Source organism: Lissotriton helveticus, chromosome 1_1, assembly GCF_964261635.1.
Source record: "Lissotriton helveticus chromosome 1_1, aLisHel1.1, whole genome shotgun sequence".
NCBI classification, from domain to species: domain Eukaryota; kingdom Metazoa; phylum Chordata; class Amphibia; order Caudata; family Salamandridae; genus Lissotriton; species Lissotriton helveticus.
The window spans coordinates 700,736,091-700,762,671 of NC_136057.1; the positions used below are offsets into that span (position 1 = coordinate 700,736,091).

The 26,581-nt window shown below is 41.9% G+C and overlaps 1 protein-coding gene across 1 annotated transcript in view; it reads left to right on the forward strand.

The window, feature by feature from the left end:
* The window catches only part of PPFIA2 (PPFI scaffold protein A2), a 2,034,471-nt gene that overhangs the window by 1,232,532 nt on the left and 775,358 nt on the right, over nucleotides 1-26,581 (forward strand). The window contains exon 7 of the mRNA XM_078674230.1: nucleotides 17,181-17,294. Within this exon, the coding sequence (XP_078530356.1) occupies nucleotides 17,181-17,294 (114 nt within the window). The remainder of the gene's footprint in view (nucleotides 1-17,180; nucleotides 17,295-26,581) is intronic.

Here is a 26,581-nt window from a genome sequence, read left to right on the forward strand (position 1 = left end):
AAATTCTTTTGTAATTAGCTAACCCTTTTTATTTTCTTCATACAATAAAATTAAATTAATTCCTGAATAAATATCTATTTCTAGAATAGAATGCCATGTAATGAGCCCCCTAGCTGAGTGCTTAGAAAAGAAAAAAACATACTTTGGGTTGTCATTCTGGTCCTTGAAAGAGAGAGCTCTTGATCTTGGCACGGTTCCCATTGTACACCTAATTCTGCTTTATGGAGACCAGCTCCCGGTCCTGGCACTCTTCTCAAGTATTCACTTCTAGTCAATCGCTAAGCCACAACCAAGACAGAAGCCCAACTCACTTGCTGGTTTAAATAAAACTAAGATCTTCAGAGTTTGCCATTGCGTCTTATTTTGGACACTGCAGTCCTCCCAACATAGTTTCCCTAAAGGCATATCTAACAGGGCCACAATCCGTATTACATTGGTTTGATAATGTTGCATGACATGTCTACAAAGACCAGTATTGCAGTTCAGATCCAAAAACTTCTGTTGGACTCTCTGCATGGTCATTCCTAAACATTTTGTCATCACCCCTTCTGTTTTCTGAACCCGATTTTGTTGGCTCGTAGTAGTACTCTGTGCACTTTACCACTGCAAACCAGTGCTAACGTGCTTATGCTCTCTCCTTTAAGCATGGCAAAATTGGCAAACTTGGTGCATCTAATTTACTTGTGAGTCCATAGTAAAGTGGTAAACCCTGGCCTGTAAGTTAAATACTACTGCAGCACTTATGCACTTATTGTGCCACCCACTTCAGTAGCCATTTAAAAACATATCTCAGGACTGCCATTGCAGAATGTGTGCAGTTTTAAACTGCTATTTCGACCTGGTACGATACACCTTTTGCCGGGTCTAAACCGTCCTTTTTAATACACATCTCACCCCTAGGGTAGTCCTTAAAGAGTTAGTTCACAGGGCAGGGTTCACAGTATTTAAAAGGTTGGGCATGTACTTTACATTTTTACATGTCCTTGTAGCAAAAATCTCTCAATTAGTGTTTCACTATTGCAAGGTCTACCTCTACCATAGGATAGCATGGTATACCTTATTACATTTGATAAGTGATAACTTTTGATTGGGAGCAGGTAGGTTTAAACACCTTCTTTATTAGTAAAGTAGGATTTTAAGTCACAATTCTGAAGTGCCCACAGCCTGTTCTTTGTATTTCTCCTCGGCAATATCACAATAGGGGGACTAGATGTTGGTAGGATGGGCCATCTCTGGCAATATGGTGGGTTGGAGCTGCCATCAACCATACTTAAACTCATTGTCCCTCTCCCAGCTCACATCAAAATTACTTTACACTTGCCTACTGTGCCCATGACAGCCTGGGACCAGGGCAGGGAAGCAGTACATTCCAGACACCTCTGTAGGGGGGAATTTTCCCAAATCTTCTCCCACTTCAAAGTAGGCATCGGATATAAGAAGGGAATGCTCAGACCCACTCTTCAGTACACTCCTGGACTAGTGGATAATACAGAAGGATGACACCGTGCTGCTCTGTTGCTCGAGGCCTGCCCTGCTTGCTGAGAAGAGGCTGAACTGACTCCTCCGTCCAGTTGACTCACCTCCTGTTCTGTACTACAGGGACACAATAAGCTCTAGTGATTTCTCTGCAACTGCCCAGCTAGCCTGTGCAACTGGGCCTACATGGACCTGCAACTGAACCTGCCTGAGCCCTGCTGGCCTCTGCTGGAGTGAGTTCCTGATAACCCCAGAGGTGCGCCCATGCTCCTTCACAAAGAAGAGAAGAAATCCTAAAGTTTTGGCCACTTTGCAACAGCAAATTGACCCATTTATAACAAGAACCTGCTGAACGCCAACAAGAAGCTCCAGTGTACACGACTCCTCTGCTAAAGCAACTGCCAGTGACTGCCAGCAATGCGAGATCTGCTCTTCATGCTACCTCAACAACAGTCCACGCCAACGTCAATGTGAAACTCCAGCAATGACTGTCTACAACGCCCAACAGGATGTTCATGCTACATTGGCAACAGTCTGTGATATCTGGCATGCTCTTTGCGCTGCAGCGATGACCATCTATAAAGCTCTCCCTGCTCCTCGCAACCTCCTCTACCACAAACAGGACTCTCACGCCTGACTTTGAAAAGATAACTTTTTCAGAGGGACTAACGTTGTCCCTGCATCCGACCCATGCCCCATCACAGTCAGCCTGAACTTGTGACTTTCATCTGGTCTTAAATGACCAGATAGCTGCGAGTGCATTTAGGCGCCATACTTCACTTAAATCTTTGAAAATGCATATCTCTGGTTCCACTGATTGGATTTTTGTAATTTTGATATTGGACTTTTTGTGGTCCCCTCCTGACAAGGGTTGTGGCCTTTGTTTGAGTAAGGTTTCACCCCCTTCAACATCAACCCAACTTCTCACATCATCGCTCTTCCACATCAATCTGCATGTAAGTATTTATGTATGCAGTATTTCTATAGTGCCAAACGTAGCCAAAATTAAGTGGAGTGCTGTATAGGGGCAAAGACAAGCATAAAATTCAGAATTAATAGCAGAGTTAGGTGGATTGTGAATGGCTAATGCATTTGGATGTAGTGTTCTTTAAAGGGGTGAATCTTCTTGTCTAATTTGGAGAAACATTGGAGTGGTCCTGATGGATACAGATGGATATTGTTCTACATCCTAAGTGCCTAAATGGAGAAGGCCTGCTGCCTTGTTTTATTTTCTTTGACCTTTAATCAATTCCTTTTGTTTATCATCTGAGAAGCATGATATAATTCTGGGCATCCCAGTGATGCTTCGATATTTGTAATGTAACCCAGCCTTGGAATTTTGTAACCATAATCACAGGCCAGCCAATCTTCCATTACATGCCTATTAATAGCTGTGTATTCCTCACTCCAAACCATAGTACACAAAGGCAGTGGAACCAATTTTATGGAATCTTCCGCGTAACCCTGGTTAAGCTCTTCATGCAAGAAACAACTAGAGCTAGCATGGCTCATTCCAAGCAATCTCCTACAGAACATGTTCTCCTCACTCTGTAGTCTGAAACATATATTGTACCTCCAATTGGTTTACTGTCTATTGTTGAGTAAAACCTAAAGAGAGCACCAAATGCTTGACTGAAACACTGGCATCTATTAGCCATACAGGGGGTCTAATTATTCTGTTAAACAAAGGTGATGCCCAGATAGAAAAAACACTTCCCCTTGAATTAGCCTGCCCTTTAATAGTTATTGTTCTATGTTTAGAGAGCTGCCTCCCACAAACCATATAATCAGTTTTGGCAACATTTGTGTCCAGATCGATCTGGTCCATACATGTAACAAACAAATTCATAAGGCCCCATAAGGCAATTCAGTGTACACGATAGCAACACTGCATCATGTGCAAATAATAGGGAAGGAACAAATCCAGATTTAACTTTAGGCATGTTCTTCCCGCTTACTGCCAAAAACATTTTCAGGCACTTTATATTTAGAAAAAATAAAAGAGGCACCAGGACACAGCCCTGCCTGACTCCTTGGGGAAAGCAAAAGGATTTCTACATTCCCCATCCAACCCATACCTAACAGAAGAAGCAATGTTGATGTGCAAAGCTCTTAGAGAATGGCTGGGGCAATCCTAAATCAACTTATAAGTCCCATAGCTTTCAACTATTAACCCAATCAAAGGCTCTACTCAAATCCATGAACGCTAGGTAAATGGTCCTTTTTTTGCCTTAACATATATCCCAATCAGCATGTTTGAGGTTTATGCACTGCTCCAGTGTTCCCTGGCCCTCTCTGAAACCATACTGGACAGGACTAATGATGGTATTAAGTTGGGCCCAATCATCTACTTTCTTTAAGATTTTATGACACAACCCCTCGAATACAGAGATTAGTAGGGAAATGGGCCAATGGCAATAGGGGTTCTGCCTATTAGTCTTCTTAAAGACAGAATGTAGGGATGCCATCTAAAGCAGCAGCATTTAAAACATTGGTTAGTAGACGAATCCAAATGTTAGTGTTTGCCTTCTGAGGGCTTCTGTGTTCCCATTGAGTTAATCGTTTTATTTTGTGCCACCCATTGTCAGGGGTCCTTTTGGTGCCTAAATTATCTGGCATACCTGGGGACAACAGATTCCTTTGACTATCTTCCAAAATCCCTTTGCATCACCAGAATTACATGTATATATATCAATTGCTCTCATGGCTTCCTCTTTGATGGTTTGCTTCCTAACTCTAATAGCTGCTTTAAAACATGTTGTTGAATTCTTGGCCGAGAATTGAGGGTTTCTCGATTGAGGGCTGGTTGTCAACCCTACAATTTTTATTAAAACAGCCAACCTTTGGGGTCCCTCTAGTGTCAGAAAGATCAAGCATGATCGACTTAGTGGAGAGATTTAGGGACTAGAATGCCTCCAAAACACCAACTGGGGAGGTACTCACTAGAAGTAATGAGCCCATAATCAGGCTTAAATTAGACCCAATTAAAGAATTCAACAGGATGGGGATCGAGATACTCCTCCATTTAATTCTAAAACCTTTCTCTTTCGTAGTCAAACCAGTTGGATCAGGAGTAACTTTACAGCTGCTACTGGTAGGTAATAACATAATGACTCACTGAGAAATTTTTGTCACATAAACCTGTGAGGAGTTTGGAACCATTCCTGGATTTTATAGAAAAACCCAGGGACAGATCTCTCTATCTAAAGCTGAGGGTAGGGACCCTCCCTGTGAATGCAACCACCGCCAGTTGGAATAAGTCAGGCTCCCCCGCCCCCTCTTGCCCCGGATGTCTTGCCCCTAATGAGTCTGTGGCCCATTTTTTCTTTGCTTGTCCTGCCTAAAAGGCCGCTAGGAAAACTTGGATAAAACCAATCTGTAAGGAGCTGGGCCTCAGGTGCCATAAGATGGCTTTACGTGTCTTGACTACCGACACGTCTTCCCTGATGGTAGTATGCGGGGTAGCAAAGTTTTTGGGCAGCGCTTGGCAGATTCGTTTAAGGCTGTTAAAAGCGACCCCCCCTTAAAAAATGTTGGCTGTAGACTGATATAGGTTTTATACTAATATAAGATTTTCTATGAGATTTTCTACGTGTTTTATTGTACATATATATATTTTTTATCTGCCTTTTAAATGGTCTATCTACGCTTGTACGTACAATGGATTGATGGAATTTTAATCACGATTGTACAGGGATGTACAGACTTTTGTGATAAAATGTTTTTATCGAATAAAGTACATTCATTCATTCATAATGACTTCAATAGGATTATAGTCACTTTAACAACTTGAGATGAAAACATAATTAATTGTTGACCCTTTACCCCATTCCACAAAGGTGGTCTATGGTCAAACGTGTTCTCTACGATAACCCCTAAATTGAGGAGGTCAACCTGACCAAGGGAATTAGAAAGCCTCCTACTGTTTTCATCAGATATTGTGGGGCACGGGGAGATCTACCTTCACCCAAAAGGGTCCAAATCAATGCGATTCTGCTTGGTGCAATTTGCCGCCCAATATCACATCAATACATTTCAATTTAGAGAAGGTTTTTACCTCGAGGATAGACAGCACCTCACATAAAATCTCAATCTTGCAACAAATGTCATACAATGAGTTATAAACATTCACAAAATGATTAGACACCCCTAACCACAGAACCTAGATACCCAGATTTTTTTGAAGCTACAGGTAAGACCCAAAACAGTTTAGAAATACAGATCATTAAGATTAAATCCTGTGCCTAGGTTTCCATTAACATTATCACATCAGACTGGGTAATAACGTTAAGCCACTCAGGTTCCAATAAATTAGATCTAATACCGTCTACCTTCCAACTAAAGAGTTTTCATATGGAATATTGGCTGGAACTCCCATTGTTTATGAGCGGGCATAACAGCATGGGCTTTTACTTACATGTACGGGTAGGAGAAGGGTCAGGAGGTCAGTCATTAAGGTCATAAACAGACAAAGGAAGAAATCTATAAAAGGTGGGAACAGGAGGTTTCTCGACTGATAAAGGGGGTCCGGAACTAGATCTTGGTTGCAAGCGCCTATAAAAAAAACAATGGTACAATACTTATACCCTCCTCAAGGGAAAGCTGCCTATTGGAGCTTTGAAGCAATTGCATAGCTAATGCATAATATTAACAGTTGATTACCGCACAATCCCCCCTTGAATGCTTTGTACCATTGTCCACCCACCCTACCCTCCTTACAAACTGTATGGGCCTGATTTAGATTTTGGCGGATGGTAACGGATATCCCGTCCACTGAAATAAAAATCTCATAATATTTCTATCTCAACGGACAGGATATCAGTCACTGTTATGACAGAGTAACCCGTCCACCGAAATTTAATCAGGTCCTAAGTCATTATCCTTCCTAATATTAAAGTTTGTATTACTGTGCAACCAGTGGCAAACGTTATTTTTCAGCTGGGAGGTGGTTTCCTCGTTATTAGGTGTTAGTTGTCATTATAGAGAATTAAGGGCAGTACTCAGGGGTAGATTTAGGATGGGCATGGTGCTATCATCCTGGGTATTCCTCCTTTTTCCCCTATTCTCGCTCCTGATATTGATGCTACTTCATTTGATTTGGGTAAGATGGGTACCGGCATTATACTTATATCAGCTAGGGAAGAACAAAGGGGAACAAATAGCTTTTATGGACAAATTTTGCCGCATACCTTCATAATTGCCACTAACAGCTGGTTGGGCCTTACCAACCCTGTTGGGTGCCACAGGGCTCTGCGCTTAGTCCCAATCTTTTCAATGTGTATGTCACCCCCCCTGGTAAGGCTCATCCATAGTTTTGGTCTGAGCGTACTGTCCTACGCAGACAATACACAGATAGTGGTATCCATCTCATCACAGTTTGAGAAAAATGCAAACAATTTCTGCAGATGTATTGCAGCAGTCGCAAGTTGGTTGCAGAGTAATTGTCTCAAATTGAATTCGGACAAAGCTGAGGTGTTGCTCTTTGGGAAAGAGACCTCCTTTTGGAATGCATCCTGGTGGCCTTCAGAGCTGGCCAACTTTCCAAAGCCAGTGCTGAAGGCAAGAAACTTGAGTCATCTTCAACACAAAACTATGTTTCTTGGCTAAAATTAATGCAGTGACCTCAGGTGGCTTTTTTATGCTGCGGATTCTTGAAAAAAAACTTCTGTTCTTTCCGTTTGAGTTACAAAAGTTGGTAATGTTGGCCATTATCGCTTCCAATATGGACTACTGCAAAGACCTCTATCTAGGCACCTCCAAATATCTAATACAAAAGTTGCAGTCCTTACAGAATGCTGTAGCAAGAACGCTCCTGAAGATTCCCAAGTTCACACCAGTCCTTCACTTATTGAATGGCCTTCACTGGTAGCCAGTGGGAAAGAGAATCTCCTTCAAGACTCAGTGCCTAATGCATAAGGCTCTTCACAGGACCGGCCCATCCTATTTCCAAGAAAGGTTCACTTGGTACACTCCTAGCAGAAACCGTAGATCTAGCTCTGTGCACATGGTCGTGGTCCTAAGAATCAAGAGTAAACTGAGGTGGTAGACTGCTTGCGTACTTGGGGGGAAATCTATACAACTCCCTTCCTCTTGCACTTAGTTCACAACCTTCCCTGCAGCTATTCAGAAAGCACTTAAAGACCTGGCTATTTACCTCTTTAAATAACTGAGTCACCTAGGCTTTACCCTCAACTTTTTTTGCACCTCGATCGGCCCTTGATCTGTTCAGCACCAAGACACCTTCGGGTAATGCACGCTCTATAAAACTATCTAATTCATCCGTTTATAAGCATTAGCTGTGGCTGATGACTTCGATTTAAAACCACTGTTTCTAGGCTTTGCAATTTGTCCACCAAGGGGGCAGCAAACTAGGCTAAAAGACATTTAAATTTGTGCAAAATAATGTCCCAATTTAATGATGACACAACTCCAACACCTTTATGTACCCCTGATAAATCCTGTTTCCTCAGATTTCAGGTAAGAGGTCTCCCAGTAGCGGACCATTTGTTTTTGCACTTTCTTTTTGCTATGGGAGCATTATCGCAACTGTTCAGAACATCTATTCCGCTATTCTCTAATGGAGCCACATCAAGAACTAGGTCCGGACATTCATTCCCAGATGATAGACATGGCTGAGCAGGCGGGGAAGGGTTAAGGCCTTCCACTGCATCTAGAGATAACTGTTGCTCAGTACGATCGATTTCTTTTGCAATAGCACCTATCGCACGGGAACTACATAAGAGTCCACAGTGTTCGCAATAAAAGGATTTTTTGCAACATCCTTGTTCCTATTCACATATAATTTGCGCTTAGCCATGCTTCTTAGTTTTAATTATCCTGATGGGATAAGCGTAAGTGTTGACAAGATGGAGAATAACAGAGCTTCAAGTGTCCTTATGCAAAAACCAGGCACCCCAGAATTAAAGTGTTCCCCAGTCGTTCTCATGATCAATATCAAGGGGGGTGGCCCGGCCTTTCCTGGACTCCAATGGACGTGGACGGTTCCGCCCTTGGCCTGGGCTTACACTTACTTGTTGCCCTGTTTAGCCACTAAACATGACTTGAAATGTCACTTCCTAAAAAGAGAACATTCTTTTTCTACATACTGGTTTATAAGCCATTCATTACTAACATGAAAACCATAGTGTTGCATTGGAAGCCACAGTGTAAAACAGATGGGTTGTGGTTATTGTATATCAAAACCATTGCCCAGCGTACCCCTCCAATACATTTATTCAAACTGGGTAAAGTACATTTGCCTATTTGTAGTTTGTTAGTGCAGATGCTGGTTGTTGAAATTGTGGGAAATGGAATTTCATCCCTAAAGAATTGAGCAGCTGCTGATTAAGCAGAGACTTATAAAGAACTAGGATTTTCGTCTTGATTTTTCGGCAGTATGTAGCTGACGAGAACATCTTTTGAGGGCAAAGATTTTTAAAGACATTGTTACAATTAGTTCAAGTAACTGGTGTCCTTTGTGGGACACACCTACCTTCGTCAGTATAAGTTTGAATCACTTAAAAGTGCTGGTATTGAAATGGTATTAGCTATGACTAACTTCAAGGTGTAGGACATTATTTCCTTTGTTCTTTTATACGCACTGTATCCCTCATGGTGTAAGTGTTAATTGACGTTCTATGATTACTTTTACTCTTGAGCTGATTAATGTTGATTTTACATTTGGTATGCAATGGTGTTATCCTGAGGAGCAAGACAGTGGTTTACTTAGTATATGCATTTAAATACTGATGAATGTATGTTTGTATTGTGTTCGATTCTATCCATGTCAAATAAAGGTGAACCCACCTGAACAGTTCTTGCCGTCCCTAATTATTAGAATAGATTTTGTGTAGGTCTAACCAAGTTCACTCTTCTTAACCTCTGGTGGCAGGAATCTCGCTGTCGCTGCTTTCAGATTCCTTCTTTGACTTCCTATCCAAAATATATCACACTTCAAGTTCGTCTACTTAATAAATAGGCACGTGCAGTGGGTATTGGTAAGTTTGGAATAACTCACTTCTTTATTATTGTATTCCTCTATTGTTTCTGGCAATCCCTCGAGGCTCCATAAAGCCACTTTGGGTGACCCTACTACACAAATAAAATATTGGCACTACTGCTCAAAAATCCTAAAATGGACAGTGTAAAGAAATTATTTGCAAAAATCTGTCGCATGAATATTTTCCACTGCACACATCAATAGAAAATGATTTTCTATCTTAATAAAGGTGAACTATTACAAAATGTATTCAGGATCTGTGTACTATCGTAGGCAGAGAGAAGAAAACTATCAACCATCCAAAGTAAAAACCTTATACCTTAATAAGTTTAATATATGCAGATACGCAGAATGTAGTATGTTATCTATTACAATTATAGAGTATGCTTTGAAAACATGAATCACGACAGGCGAAGCCTCAAGTGGTTTAAAATGCCCCTTTCCTCCTCCAAAAATGGTAATAAATAGTATATTATACTTTATTGATCTGCCTACATGGTTTATGCCACATGCAAGGGTTAAATGTGGGCAGTAAGATAAAAACACATTGAAGAAACCTCATTGCCATTGGGTAGTTTAATATTCCCCTGTTAATCCTTTGCAAAATATCATCTATTAGGCAGTAAACAATGTGTTTATCATGATGTTTTGCTGCACTGTGGTATAAACATGAATTTGACCTTTGCACTGTAATAATAAATGTGAGAATGTGTGTTTAATAGCACAGTTCAACTAAAAACCATGAGTTATTGGGCTGCATTTACTTTCACCCCTACAGCAGATACAATATATATGCAGATTGGAAAATACTATTTATTTCCATTGTTGGGGAGCCATTACTCAAGGAAGGGAAGCCTTGAGTAGATCTTGATGCCCCTCCCTGCCTCAAAAACGAGAAGTAATAGCATTATTTACTCTCCATGTGTGGTTTACGTCATGGACTTTTTTCAACTTTGTTTTTAGTTTTGATAAATTTTAACTAACCAAAGCAAGAATGCAATGGGCTAAATTTGTGCACTGTGGTAAAGTGACAATGGAGAGACTCTGTAACTATTAGGAGAGTTTTCACCATGAGTAAATTAACTGTTAACATGTTCTGGGAAGAAGTAAACAATGTTTTATTTATTTTTTTCAAATTGTATTCTATAACATTTCTGTGGTTATTGGATGAATCCTTCATCCTTACTTATTGACAGTATTAGTTGGAAGGTAGGTAGCTTGGTGTAATATGCCCGCACATTACCTCACTGGCAAGTTCTTTACTGCTTTTCAAAGTCCTTTATTCTATGAAGCTTACTATTTCCTAATCTAACCCATGTCCTCCTGTAGCGATTGCTATCTCGGTGTCATGCTCAGTTCAGTGACGTTCACTGTGTGATCACAGTACTTGTATTGTGCATATGCCATAGATGAATTTAATGGTTCACAGAGAAGTTTGTGTTTATCATGTGAAAACAAACTGTGGGAAAGGCTCTGTTTGCACAAATATATATATATTTCCCTTTTTGAATTATACCTCCCACACTTTCATCTCAATCAGTCCAGAACACTAGGCAGTGTTCTTGTTGTGCCTGTTTGCACCCCCAGAAGCTTCACTCGAGCCAACTTGCATCTGCAATATTATACAGGGCATTCTATACTTAACAAAATTGATATCCCATGAGAACCCTCAGGATTTTTTCTGCTTTTGCATACTACGATTGTATGCATCTAATGGTGACTGCACCCAACAGAACAGAAATGAATGCCTCATTTTCTAGTGCTGCTCCTGTCAGTGTGTGATTGACCCAACAATTTGATATATAACCTGTCTGCCACTGGAAGGTGCAATTAATTGTGAAACCCACAGCACTGTAAATAGGCTGTTTGTGTTGCCTTTCTCTGTTCAAAGATTTACTTTGACTGTGAAGGTGGGGATAGAAAATATGGAGTTTTCTCCTATTTACCTGCCAGTTTCTAGTGAAAGGGTTTGCTGATCAGGGAGTTGGCATTTTGCCGGACCATGCAGGAACGGGGATGCAATTCCAGGGGATCTCAACATGTGCTCCCCTGCATGAACCCCCAGGCCCAGACTTGTCGGAGACCCTGTTAGGGCCCCCTCAGTTGCCTCCCCGCCTCCCCCCCCGCTCAGCACCATGAAAAAGGCGAGTTAGAAAGTCAACTATTAATATGCTCAGTGGTGCCAGCATCAACACCGCCAGCATATTAATGCCGGTTTCAGATTGCCAGCGCAGCGGGATCCTTGATCCTGGAGCAGCCTGAGGTCTTGTGGCAGCCTGACCACCACACTCCGAATACTTTGGGCACACCTGCAGTGACCGCCAAACTCGTAATAAGACCCAAAGACTTTAGACTGCATTGCACTGTAGTAAATGTGAGTCACAATAGAGAGATCAAGGGGTTGCTTCAACTGAGCACTCCTGTGTCATCCTAACCTAATTTCCTTATAATGAAGATTTTTACTCACTTTTCTATGTATAAGATGGCATAAAAAAAGAATTACCTTCCAGGAGAACCACTAGGATAGTTGACTAATCATTTGCTTGTGTCCCTTCTGGAATTAGTCAAGAAGTGTGGATAGTTGCACAGCTATGTAAGGTTTGAAACAGTTAATATATGTAAATTCAATCTTAACAATTAGTGAGGTTTGCTGCCTGGGCGGCGTCTCTTGTAAAGGACGTCCAGTAAACATAACAAAATAGTGCTTTCAATAGCAATTGGAAGCATCCCCTGGCGCTCCACTCTGAGGTAATTCAAATTAATTCAAACGAAAGTTCATGCAAGGTTTTTTTTGGAAAGAAGTCTTATTTTATATTCATAAGTTAAAGTTGTAAACCATTGTCCATTCGTTTATAAGTTCATGAAGTCAGGTCAAAAATCAAAACAACACATATTCATGTCCAATGCATTTCGGGCTGATTTGCCCTTCATCTGGGACCATGTCTAGAAGCAAGACAGAAAATACTATTCAAATTGCTGTGCCTCATACAGTCTATTAAACTATGCAAATACATTTCACATCAGGTATACAATGAAAAATAAACTAAAAAATGTGCTCGGAAAACGTTGTGCTCACCCCTAATGTGCAAGCATGCTGTGCTTAGTGAGAATCATAATAACTCACGTGTCGTTTGTATCTAGTCCATTTGCTCGGACGTGGGTTACGATGCTGGAGAATAAGCGGAAATATTATTAATAATCCAGTTGAAGCCAAACTTCTATCGCACAGGCTAAGTTGGAGCGGGTTTTAAACTTACTTAATGAACGCAAAGCGTCTCTTGTGTTATAAGGGCATGTTGATGAGTTTCGCGTCTGGCGCGAAGCGGCATGAAACCGACGTCTACTGGCGTCTGATATCGGAAAACTACAAGGTCCCTCCTCTGTGTATGAAGCAACGTGATTGGTCGAAGTTCCGATCATGTGATCGAGAATTGACCAATCAACTGAGGCATGTAGCTGGCAGGACAGATAAATCATTGATGTCTATGATGTTCTTGGTGTCAATAAAGTTGCATTTTGCTGAAATGTTTACAAATCACATGTGACAATAAATTGAGTCAAAGAAAAAGAAAAACGAGGTTAATAAAAACGGTTAAGACAAAAACACAGTATACAGATCGGCCTCCAATTGTATCCAACCAGAAAGCAAGTAATAACAGTTATTGTGAATAAATCATGTTACAGATAGCATGCAAATTCAGTCCGGTCATTAAGAGCATTCGGTTTGCAGGAATTTAATAAGTAAATCCAATGGTTTTCTCTTTGTAATAGAAAGCGGTTATTGTCTCTGCCTTCTGATTTGTCTATGGTTTCCAGTACCACATATTGAAGTTGAGAAATGTTGTGATTAGCTTCTGCAAAATGAGACGCTACTGATGATTTCACATTTTTTGTTCTTATGTTCATTAAGTCTGATTTTTATTTTTCGTTCGGTCTTTCCGATGTATACCTTACCACATGGGCATTTCAGCATGTAAACCAGGTTGGAAGTGTCGCAGGTCGCATTAACTTTCAATTTAATCTTGTGACCCTTCATAGGGTGAACTATTTGATTGCCTCTTATGATGTTGTTACAATTCCCGCATTGTAGACAAGGGCGAGTTCCTCGATATTGTTTGGGTTCCTCAGTAGTGTATTTTAGCATTTCTCCCAAATTTTTGTTTCTGGTAAAGGCAAAAATAGGAGGATTGTCGAAGACCTGTTTGAAATCTGGTTCTGCCTTGAGTATGTTCCAGTGACTCCTAATGATTTTCTTGAAGCTAAAACTCGCAGTGGAGTATTTAGACACCACTGTCATTCTATCTTGCTGCGATTTCTGTTTGATGGTAAGTAAATCTGTTCTTCGTAGATTCTGTGTTTTCTTTTCTGCTTCTTTGAATATGGACTCTGGATAGCCTCTTGCACGAAACCTTTCTCCCATTTCTCTAATAGTTTTTTTTGCTTTAGCCGCATTAGATGTAATTCGTTTCACTCGCATCATTTGAGATAGCGGAAGGTGTCTTTTTAGCGGTTCTTGATGGAAGCTTGAATAATGAAGGGTTTTGTTCCAGTCAGTTTTTTTACGCTACATTTCGGTTTCGATTTTGCCTTCTAGTAAGTTCACTCGTACGTATAGGAAAGTGATGGACTTGGCAGAAATTTCCCAAGTGAATTGAATCCTTTCTTCTTTCTTGTTAAGTTCTATTAGTGCTTGTTCTAGTGAGTCACTCGAGTTTTTCCATAAGATGAAGATGTCATCAATATAGCGTACGAACATCTTGAGATGGTCTATCCAAAATTGATTTGTTAGAATGTGTTGTGTTTCATATGATTCCATGAAGAGGTTTGCGTATACTGGCGCTGCGCTATTGCCCATGCTAGTTCCAATGAGTTGTTGGTACCAGGTGTTATCGTACCTGAAGTAGCTATGGTATAAAGTAAAGATGGTCAGTTCCATGAGAAAAGTTTGTAGTTGAGGATCATAATCAGTTGTGAGTATGGCTTCTTCCATAGCTTGGATGCCTAATCCATGCGGAATCGAAGTATATAGTGATTTAACGTCGGCTGTGCATAGTGTAAGTTGTTCTTGATCATTGAGTTCCACAGCGTTTAACTTCGATAGGAAATCGGTTGGGTCACGAATGTATGTTGCCATGCTTTGTACCGTTGGTTGCATTAGTCGGTCAATGAACTGACCAACCGGTTCGTGTAGGCTGTTTTTTGTTGAAACAATCGGGGGTAGAGGCGGATCAAGCAAGTTCTTGTGTACTTTAGGTGTCATGTAAAAAGTTGGGGGAAAGTTTTATGATTTCCATTCTACTGCTATTTACATGGTATGGCCTTTTAGCTACATCAAAACATTTTTCTTTATATTTTGGATTTATTTGTTTTATATTTAACTCCTTTGTAGGTAAATTGGAAAAGGGGCACATTTCTAGCCAAAGTTTGAAGGCTGTTTGTGAATGCAGCTTGTGAAATGTATTCAGGTCACACACTAGCCTGGACTCCTTGGGTGTCTAGTATTCAGCAATGTCTGGGTTTGATAGGTTTCTCTGGGTGGTGGCAGAGTCCTTGCCCAAAATATATAACTACCCACATTGCAAATACAGGGTCTGTTCTGATAAGAAAGATTTAATCTATATTGCGATTTGGGCCTGTTCCTGTCCCTGGCATTAGGCTAACTAACACAATTATTTTTATTGAGAGGCGTACAGGACACATTAGCAAAGCATGTGCCGTTATCAATTGGATTTCTCTCTATTTGTAGTTCCCAAATGTAGCCCAGAGTGTAAAAACAAAGACATTTGCCAAATGTCTTATGAAACACATGATAGTATGGATAACTGCTCTTCCTAAACTCAGTGTCTTGCGGACATTTCAGAAATAAATAAGATTCCTTCATACCCATTTTTTATTCACTATATTTTACCATATGAATTGTTATGTAGTTGGTATACAATGAAAAATAATTATAAGATGTAGCTCAGTTATGGGTATAGTTTGTTTTTGGAGACCTTACAAACCCCTCAACCAGAAGAGTCTTTCAGATATAACTGTGTATTGCTTTTATAAGTTGGCCATTGTGACAAACAATTAAAAACCTTGAAGGATCTACACAAATGACCCTAGCTGAAATCAGAATATTGTCTACTTTTAAGAAATGTCTACTTTTAAGAAATGTACAGCTTTCTGGGCTCACCAATGGATTACATGCCTGTACCATAAACTATAAGTAGGTTGAAACGTAGGAAAAAGTACTCCCCTTTCTTGCCCAGCACTTTTCACAAAAAACTAAATTTTGCTATATTTTGGCTATTTTCTCCGTTGGCACCAGGGGATCTTAAAAACCTTGTGTTCCTTTAGAATTACCAGTATGTTGGGAAGGAAAGACACAAATGTGGCATAGATTTAAAGAACATTTTGAACACAGGGTTTCCTTCATTTCCGCCGACAAAAAATTTAACGATCTTTCTCTAGATCGTTTAGATCCCTCTCCTTTTGATTTATTCCAGAAGAATTTCAAGATCTTTCTTTTTGAACCATTTATTTTACTCTTACATTCAGTTTTACTCTGCTATGTTTTACAATAGTGGCAAGAAAGTCTTGTGTTCCTTTCATCATAAACATACATTTTTCATTTTTACTGTTTGAAACGCTGTTAACCCATGACACTGATATACGGCTGCCAGTGCACAGCTCAAGGGGGATGGTTGAATCTTTGATTGAAATACTGAAGGATGGTTGTTAGTCTAGAGACCGCACCGTGATGGTATTTACGTCAGGAGCCATGGTTGGAAGAAAGGTGTTGAGTAATATTTGACTGCATTGTGAATGTCTTCATACCCTCTATGCTACTCTGTGTGGTTGGGCAATCCTCCTCAACACTGTGCTGGGTACGCGCGCTGGGTTTTCCCATTTGGAACGGGTTTGAATGGCTCTTTGTATCACAGACATTGGATGACTGGTCTGTTGACCTTGCATCTGAGGTCTCAGCACCACAAGCCAGATTAAATTATGTTGCTTCCTGATGCTGCATATGTGTTTGTGTGCATCAGCAGCTTCTACAGCAGTAGCATTACAGTAGACAACAACTTGTGGTGCTACCAACTGCCAAGAAATTAGAACTGCGCGCAGGTGGTCAGGTCTCTTCATCGACTCCTAAGGTTCCACATAGTCTTGACCTAGCATCAATGGACAAAAACAGGAATCAACATTACAATAACTGCGAATGCCCTATGCTGACTCTTGTTCACTAATATTGATTTGTATTTCTTTTTGATGTTTCAAATACATAGAACCTATTACTTTAACCAGGTTGCACCATAATGAAGCCTTCTGTAAGTCTGATCATACAAAACGGCAAAAAAGTAGAAACTTCTGTTAATTTGTTACTACAGATTACCTGTTTATCAGGGGTTTTCACCAAGAAACACGTTTTTAGTATCTTGTATATAAAACGTCATGTTTATAGGTCGATTTCGAGCACGATTGGAAAAGCATGTTGAAAAATATGGAAATAGACCATATACTGTCCCGACTCCTGTTTTAACCCTTAATATCTTTTAATGTTGCATGTGTGAATGGACTTTAAAAGAAGTGATATGTTGCTATGATATTTAAACTTATGTTTTCCATGTAAAATTAGTTTTTGTACCTTGGAATACTATTGTGTGTTTACTCAATGTTCATGCGCGTGCAGCATTTAATCGTTCGTTCTGTTTTGCAGATTGTTGCTCTACGGGAACAAAATGCGCACATTCAAAGGAAAATGGTGTCTGGAGATGGTCCTGAGGAAGAGCATGTGGACGGGCTGGAATCTGGGCAAAAGATCCATGACAAGGTACGGTGTAACCCAAATTCTTTCCTTTTTCTCCTAGCTGATAGCTCTATACAACGTCCCGTTAATGCATAAACTGTCCGGGTACGACTTTAAATCAAGTGTTCATTCTACCAGGTTTAACAATCATGGTGGAACACCATGTTAAACCCATTATATGAGAAGCAGGACATGAGAAGGCTTAAAGGGCAGTGGAAAGAGAGAGGAGTGCAGATTGTTAGGGGTACTTAAAACACAATATTTTTCAAACTAATTAAAAAAATGTAAGAACTTCAAAACATAGACTATAGAGTGTGTGTGTGTTTTTTTCCCAGTGTGGGCATGTAAAAATCCCAAGTGAAATCCAACAGGCACTGCAAATTACCAGACTGAAGCACTTGTACCTAACTATTTACAACAGAATACATTTTTTAGGGGTAGGTAACACCCCAAACATCCCCCCTGGAGCTAGGACCCTGGATTTTGTGTTGGTGGTGTCTGCTATGTTACTTTGCCACAGCTGTTTTAAGGCATGAGCAAAGTGGGCAGCTGCCTAGAGAGCACCTATCTTCCACAGGGACCCCTGGTAAAGTGATCGGAACAATTAGAAGTCACACCATCATAAAAACGTGTTTTTTTTCTTTTGATTGACAGCTTGGTATTTGCTTCACAGACGTTTGGCTGTGTGGCACGTGCAGGGGATGCATGCATGTAGAAATGATGACACACTAGGATTCACTGTCTGGACTTGTCCCCAAGCTGCAGGCCATCAGTTTGTTTATACTAGCTGAACTGCGCCTGGCCTCCGCATGCGTGTAGACATCATACGCTGCAGTCCCTATAGCCGGGTAGCTCACTACATCCCCACCCACTTTTATTCGACTCCACAACCCAGTGATGCACTTACCTTTCAGTCTGCTGTCAGAGTAACACTACTAGCAAAGTCTCAGGGTATCTTGTTGGGCTGGGGGTTTGACCTCAGGTGATACCATTGGTTGAACCGGCCCGAGGTGGTTGAAGACAATTCTGAGGTGCCGTGAAGTGGAGTTGTTTCTTCTTCTTTCAGATTTGCTAAGCCTCAATGATTTGGGGTTGACGGACTACACATGGTAAGGATTGACTGAAGCTGCTCATCCTGGTTGTCAGCTTGAGGTTCAACGTTACCTCTGTAGGCTCTCCTCTAGAGGTCGGGTGCTGGGTTATCTTCTTGAAACAAGAGATAATATTCCTTGTTACTATTTCAGTTCCCTTTTTGGTGGTGACCATGGTTCCTTTCACCTGTACTACTGTTCAGTGACCTTTCTCACATGGGGTCTGGGATTTCCATCAGGGATGTCTCTTTCAGGATGACTATGTCCCCTCTCACAAGTGCCTTGTATTGCCTTCTCACTGTGGCCTTTTAATTGTTTCGGGTTCTCCAATGGTGGCTTGCTGTCACATCAAATGTATTAGGACTCCCCCGCAAAGTTTGTGGGAACACATCTTGCACTCTCCTCCCAAAGAGCACTGAGGCAGGGTATTTTGGTGGGCTCTCAAGAACTCATGAAGCTTTTACTAATGGCCTTCTCCTTGGTCGAGCATGATACTTAGGGCTTTGTGAGTGTTTGCATGAACATCTGCCTGATGCCGTATGCTTCAAGCCACCTGGAGATGATGTAGCAGTGAGTGATGTTTATGGTCTCCAAGTAACTCTTGAAGTCACACCCTTGAAAGGATGGTCCATTGACTAACTGGATGTCCAATGGTAGCCCAAAGGTCACACATTTTTTCTCCATCTATGTTTTACCATGCTCAAAGGTTTATACAAGCTCAACAACAGGCAATTGATTTGGCATCCATGAGGACGAGCATGTGGCACCTAATAGGAAAAGTCCATAAGTCTTCACTTCTGTGTGTCAAGGGAAGTGTGCTGGATGGGGGTGGGGGGTGGTTCAGTGATAACAGGTGTTTTTTGTTCTGCCTTTCTGTTCAGCTGGTATGCCTGGCATTGCTGAATCAGTTCCTCCACTCGAGTATCTATCCCTGAGAACCAGATTTGTTCTCTGAGCCGAGCTTTGGATTTCACTATTCCTTGGTGTCTTCTGTGTGCAAGGGTAACCACTTGGTGTTGCATTTCCCTGAGGACTACAATTCTCCAGCATCAGAACACTAGACCATCAATTACAGTGCTGAGTATAGCCATGGCACACTAGTTTCTCCATGGTTTCTCTTGACTTCTAATCTTATTGTTGCAACGTACCCAAGAAGGTCACCCATTTGCGCAGGCCTATGGCCTTGGCAGCACTCTTTATGCTTTCATCTCAGCTGGTAACTTGGAATACATCTTAAAGGGTTAGGGGCATACCTCCTGTGTGACGAATTGCATGTACTGTTTTGTTGCTGTTGACTACTGTGCTGCTACTTCTGGAGGATGTATAGGTTGTCTAGATAGGAAATCTGCAGGATTTTCATCCCGTGAACAACATACGACTTCCAGCTGGTACTGTTGCTGCTATATCACCCACTATGCTATGCTTTTTGTTCATGCATCCGGCAGGTCTGCAAAGCCACCTGGCAATAAAGCCTTCTGTGTACAAGTAACCTCTCTCGGAAATAGCCTCCCTAAAGAGTGACAAATGATTTGTAAGAATTTATACTCTAGGAAATCTCTTAAAAAGAAACTTTTTTAATAGCCATCCTTGTAGCCCTTATGCCCTCAATGACAGTGCCAGGAGTCCTACAGGTGTTAGTGTGTTGTGTCTAATTCCAAAACCAAAGTCAACTAAAATGAACTAATGAATACATGACTGAATGAAAGAGGTGAATAAAGCACACTCCTACCCAAAGAGCATCTTGTTGCTGGAAGAGAAGAAAAAGATCTCTTGATAAACAGGAACAAGCACTAGTGTAGATTGAGGTCTTAAGCTATTTCTTGAAGAAGTTTAAGGTAGGAGCAGTACAAATGGTGATAGGAAGGGAATTCAGATCTGAGCAGCAATGAAAGGGACTAAGTAACCGTTTGGACAGCTCCTTCTAACACAATGTATATGAAGCAGAGTCTGATATTAAAAGTGAGATGGGTCATAGGGTCTGAATCTGTATTTAAAATACCTAGGACCAGTGTGATGATAGGCTCTGTATTTAAGATAGTGTTTTGAAGACCACCAACTACTGATGGGGAGCCTATGAAGGTCTCTCAAAAAGTGGAAGATATTAAATGAGCTACTTTAACAACTTGACTGTCCACCCATTGGGGGCACTTGGGTCCCGCTTCTCTCTTATGTGGATGAAACTGTTTTAATGGCTCTGACAGCAAATGGCCTCCAAACATTTCTTAATGCATTTGCTGGTTTTATGTTGTCTTTTTACCTAAAGGTTAATTTTACTAAATCATATGTTATGGTCTGTGGGCCTAAGATGACTAAAACTAGAAACTATGCTGTGGGTGCAAAGAGGAATGATAAAATGAATAATTGTAATTACCTAGGGAACCTTTTTAAAAATAAGCAGAATTGGGATTCGGTTGTTACTACAAGAATGCACAATGTGGGTAGAGTGGTTGAGGGGCTTTTTCGTTTTGCCTGCAAATTAGGACATAAACCAGTGACCAAGCTAGTTACACTCTATAAAGCCAAATGTGTACCTGTGGCAACATATGAAGCAGGCGTATGGGGTCATCATAACAGCCACCAGTTGCAAATCATGAAAAACAAATTAAAAGCTAGTGATGATTCCAAATAGTGCCCCCTCAAGCTTTTGTCATTATGAGTTGGGGCTTGACTTTGTAAAGGATTATATAAACCTTGCCCCCTTACTTTTATGGGCCAAAATTTGGTTATCGGAAGAGTTTGTGTTCTCCAGCGAGATTATAAAAGATTGTCTTAACGCTGTTTTGTAAATAGGTTATTGGAATTTTAACTTGTATTGTCCATTTTATGCACTATTATGGTTCTTTTTTTGAAACCGAATAAAGTTGCTTTGACCTTAAAATGAGCTGATAAATTCTGGACAACGTGAAGCAGGTGTAGAGGGATGTCTGGCAGACCCAAATATAATGAGTTCCCATAATCTAACCTGGATGTGTACAGAGCATATACAACTGATTTGCCAAAGACTCTGTAATGAAAGGACATATTTTCTGAGCATTCTCAGGATCAGGAAACATAATGCAGCAATGTGATTAACTTCAGCCTTAAAGGATTAATAACAATCAAAGTAGAAACCTTTGTTCTTTGAGACAGTAGCTAATGTAATGGCCCATGGACAGTGTTCCGTCAAGAAGAATGCCAGATGGAACAGAGAAAACTAAAGAAGAGGATCTCAGTCTTGTCACCGTTAAGTTTAAAACACCTGTTTATCATCCAGAAAACCGCAGCTAGCATACACTCTGAGAAATGCTACGGAATATCCATTAAAAAGATGCAAGTAATTTGAGTATCATCAGCAAAAAATATATTTTCAGAGACAAATGCCTGAATTACATTTGCAAGATGAACAGTATCAATATTAAAAAGTTTAGGCCTAATTTCCAGATGTATGACTTGATGGCTGGAAAAATCATGTCCAGGATGCCAGCATATGCAGTGGTCCTGGGTATGACAGCAAACCGGATTTGATGGCCACCAAATAAGTTTTGGTTGTATCCAGAAACAGGGTAGAGAAGCTAGACAGTGAAGAGGTTTATTTAGAAGTAGATGGGATGTCTGAAATTTCTAGTGACTCAGTAGAGGGCTGCTCTTCAATCTTGGCTTGAATTTGTAGAACTTTGTCAAGAAAAAATGCAGAAAGATTAATGGTGGACCTGACCTTTTTTGCACGGTCACCCGCAGACTTTTACCTTCTATTGCTGAACCCGTTTTTGTTGGCATTAGAATTCTGTGCACTTTTTCCTGCTAACTAGTGGTAAAGTGTTGTTGCTCTCTCCGTAAACATGGTGCAATTGGCATCAAATTGATTGGTACATTTAATTTAGTAAATAGTACTACATGTACAGAGGGCGTGTAAATGAAATTCTGCTAGTGGGCTGCAGCACTCACAGTGTCACCCACTAAAGAAGCCTTTTAAAACATTTCTCAGTTCTGTCACTCTAGCCTGTAATGCAGTTTTAATCTGCCATTTGGACCTGGCAAACAAAATATTTTTCTAGGTCTAAACCATTCCTTTTAGATCATATAGGACACCCGTAAGGCAGGCCTTAAAGGCTCATAGGGCAGGATGCAGTGAATTTAAAATGGAGGACATGTGTTTTACATGCCCCGGCAGTGAAAAAGCCCTAAAGTTATTTTTCACTGTAGTGAGGCCTATCTCTCCCTTTGACTAAGACTGGGTTACTTTATTATATTTAATAAGTGCTAACTTCAGATTGGGAGAACATGCTGTTTACACTCAAATGAATTGTGATTGCCAAGGGGAGAGGCAGGAGCCTACAACCCCCAGGGCCGCTTGCGGCCAGCCTGCCACCCGTGCACACATCACTTTTGTGTCTGGAGGTGCTACTTTAGCATCTCAGGGCTCCTGCAGCACGGGATGCCCGTCATCACCAAAGGGGAGAGGCAGGAGCCTACAACCCCCAGGACTGCTTGGGGCCAGCCAGCCACCAATGCACATGTCACTTTTGCCCAGGAGGCACGACTTTAGCAGCTCAGAGATCATGCAATGGCCAAGGGCGGCCCATCATTGCCCAAAAGAGGCTGAGCTGGGCCACCCCACTGGCTTCTGCCCCAGCAGGTTCGACCCCTAAGAGATTTTGGGCCTGAACAGGTCACATAAGGTACTGAGCTTTTATTCTGTGTTTTTATCTGCCCTATTAAGTAAACGGGTCACCTATGCAACTAGGTATGCTTCTGGCCCCAGGACGGGGATAGCACTACTGTGGGCTACATGTTTACAGATCAGTATTGTCCTGATCAATTGACCATTCTCCAAATTTAGATACCTTGACATAATGGGGAAATGGACCTGCCATTCCAAACAGCAATCCGTGCCACAGCAGCTTGCCTCCTCAGTGCCTCCACCCTCAATCGATAAGATGCTACAGCGGGCTATCAGTGTAGTGACAACAGAAATTGAACTTACCGAAAGGCGGCTGTCCCTAACCCCTGACCTCCATCTTTACGTGTCTGGTATGGTCTCCCCTCAATCAACTCTCGCCCAGGAACTAATCTCCATACACCAGTCTGATGATAATGGTAAGGCGAGAGAAGTACCAAAACTGATACCGGCCCTGTTAAAACTGGGAAACCTAAACACGTACACAGAGCGGGGGCAAAGAGAAAGAAGCTTAACGATGGGACGGCCGACATCGGAGGGTTCTTGGATGAACCGATCACACTCAATCAATCAATCAAGACATTTGTAAAGCGCAGTACTCACCCGTGAGGGTCTCAAGGAGCTGGGGGGTGGGGGTGCAGGTGCTCCTACTGCTCGAACAGCCAGGTCTTGAGTAGCCTCCTGAAGGTTAGTAGGTCTTCGGTTTGCTGTAGGAGGATGGGGAGGGTGTTCCAGCATCACAAGCATGGGCAACACGGATAGCACCCTAGCGACTCTGGACTACCCAGTATGGATAACAAAATTGGTGGTGGACTTACAGGTTCAATTTATATTTATTGTTAAAGATGAGCTCAGTTCCCTAGCAGCACGGGTAGATAAACTGCCTGAAATGCTTGTATCTTTTGTGGGAAGACTAGCACCAACCGCAGGGAAAGGAATCAATGGCAGTTGTCAGGCTGACATTGATACCCTAACACCTGGCATTAGGTCTGCACCCCCAAATACCAAACACCCCATCTCCACCTCTGACCCCAACAGGGCTACAAAGAAGATTAGGAGTGGAGACATGGCACTTATCAGCAAGGTAACCAAGCAAGACTTTCTGAACCAGCAGGGGCCCAGGCATAGATGGGAGGGGGTGGCGGAAATAAACCCACCACAGAGGCTAGGGAAGAAAGTAGGGACTTGCCTTCCATTAACCTACCTCCCGCCTCATCTCTGTATGTGATTGTTTTAGCTGGAATACCTGAGCTCAAACAAGGGCAGAGGGAAATGCATCATGACCTGAAGAATAAATGTATGTTTTGGCTGGCAAGGAGTAGACAATTCTCTTATGAAGATGCTGGAGAGATTCTTATGACATGTAGGATCTGGTGGGTGGGAAATAGACCAAAAGATGTGCATGGGGATTGCATAGTGATTAATATAAAAAATCTAATGAGTGTCCAAAGCATTATATGTTCAAATTATCACAGACAAGATGCGGGAATTAGGTCTCAACCGCTAGGATATTTTTACACTCCACATCAAGAATCAGCAATTAGTGCGCAAAGGAGCCTTGGACAGGGGTTGTAGAAGCAGAACCATCAGCATATATGGTGGTGGCTTCAACCCCCAGACCCTTATTATACAACTTACCCACAGTAAATAGATTTGGGGTCTTGAAAAGATGTTGATTCACTCACCGCAATGCGACATTCAGAACAGCCAACTAAACACCAGGAGGAAAGTATGGGGCGGACCACTTCAAATAGGGAGTTTTATTACCCTAGCACTGTATTCTGGTTGGGGGTGGGTGCAGGGGTGGCCTTAGGCATGTGCAAGCTGTGTACCTGCACAGGGCCACCAAACCCCAGGGGCCACCACGCCAATATATATCCTTAATATAATAATCCTCTGAGGATGGATACATATTTGTGTGGTGACCCCTGGCAGGGATTTGGCAGCCTCTGGCTCTGTTCCACTTCCAAACACCCTGACCCCCCTCTCTACACTGGCCTCCACGCTCCGCCCTGCCCGGACCCCCTCTTCTGGGGTCCCCTACCTACCCTCCCCGCCCAGGGCTGCCATGAGCTTAGAGCCGCCCCTGGTGGGTGGTATGAAGGAGCAACTGGACACAACTCGGCAAAGTTGGGACAAGTGGGCATGCTGCATAGCCCAAACTATTCAGGGGCTGCCATCCAATGATGCTCTTTCAAGTCCACTTACGGGATTCCCATAATATGTGACTCAGGCTAAAGTCCTAGCGACCTCATCAGACCCCAACCTTTTAGTGCCCGCATCTGACAGCAGCAAGGTATCCAATAATATTCTGGCTATCAAGCCAAGTGAACAAAAAGAGAACCCATGTCAAACAGCGCTATTTCTTGGCAACCCATGCCTGTGGATGTCAGCAGCAAGGTACTTAATAACATACTGGTGATCAGGCCAAGCGAACAACAGAGAGAACCTATGTCATCTAGCGGCCACCCATGACAGATAAATGCACAGATTTAGAAAAGTTGAGGGTCCTATCATAGAATGTTGCAGGCCTTAGAAATAAATCAGACAATCCTGACTGGGGGGCTTTTGTGGACCAACATGACATCTGTATGTTCCACAAACCCTGGGACAGGTAAGATACATTGAGGTTGGGTTTTGCGACTTTTAGAATAGCTGCTACCACCGGGGGCAAGGGCAGACCATCGGGTGGTCTGTGTATATGGGTTGGGTCCCAGCTGGAGTTTTTCATAAATGATGTCCAGTGCATTCTTCTGACATTTACATCCAGAATTGGTCAGAATTGCTCTGGTGAATGTTTACTCCAGTCTTGTAAGCAACAGCTGTGAATCACCAACCATTGATCAACTGTCCGCTTCCATATTTAACATCCCAAATGGATACTGGATATTTACTGGTGCCGACTTTAATAGCCAGTTTGAGCCCCTGAACGGTTTTATTGGAGTAACCTTTACTGGTCAATTCCCAAGCCCAATATTTCACCAATTGGGGCCTGGACACTGTTGGTGCTCCAGATTAAATCCTTCACCCTCAACCACTCCCTAAGGGCTTGTAATGTTCAAATCAAATCAGACACCCCAGGAAAGCACACTGTTAACGGACCAGGACACTCTTCTATCATAGACTACATCCTGATAGATATCCTGATGTGGCACCGGGTGGTGGACTTCGAGGTTCTGATCCGACACGATAGTGGCCACAATGCTTTAATCTTGTAGTTTAAACTGCCGCTTAACGAGGAAGTTTCTGATTTAAATACTCCGCCAGATGACAGATTAACCCTGACAAACAATAGAAGAAGAGTCCGGTGGTCAACTATACAGCAATCCCATGCTAGGATGGCTTCCTTTTACGACTTCGTGATTCCGTGCCTTGTGGCAGCGGAACAGTTAATTTCTACTGATGGTACATTCATCTTCTTTACGCCAGTTGCAGAAACCTATGAGGTGTTGGTTTCCACTCTGGCTGACCATGAGACCCAAGGGGATGTAAAAAGTTCTATTGTCCCTGGTTTAAGGATAGTTTTTGGATGGCCAAGTTGGTATTGATAGAGGCAATTAAAA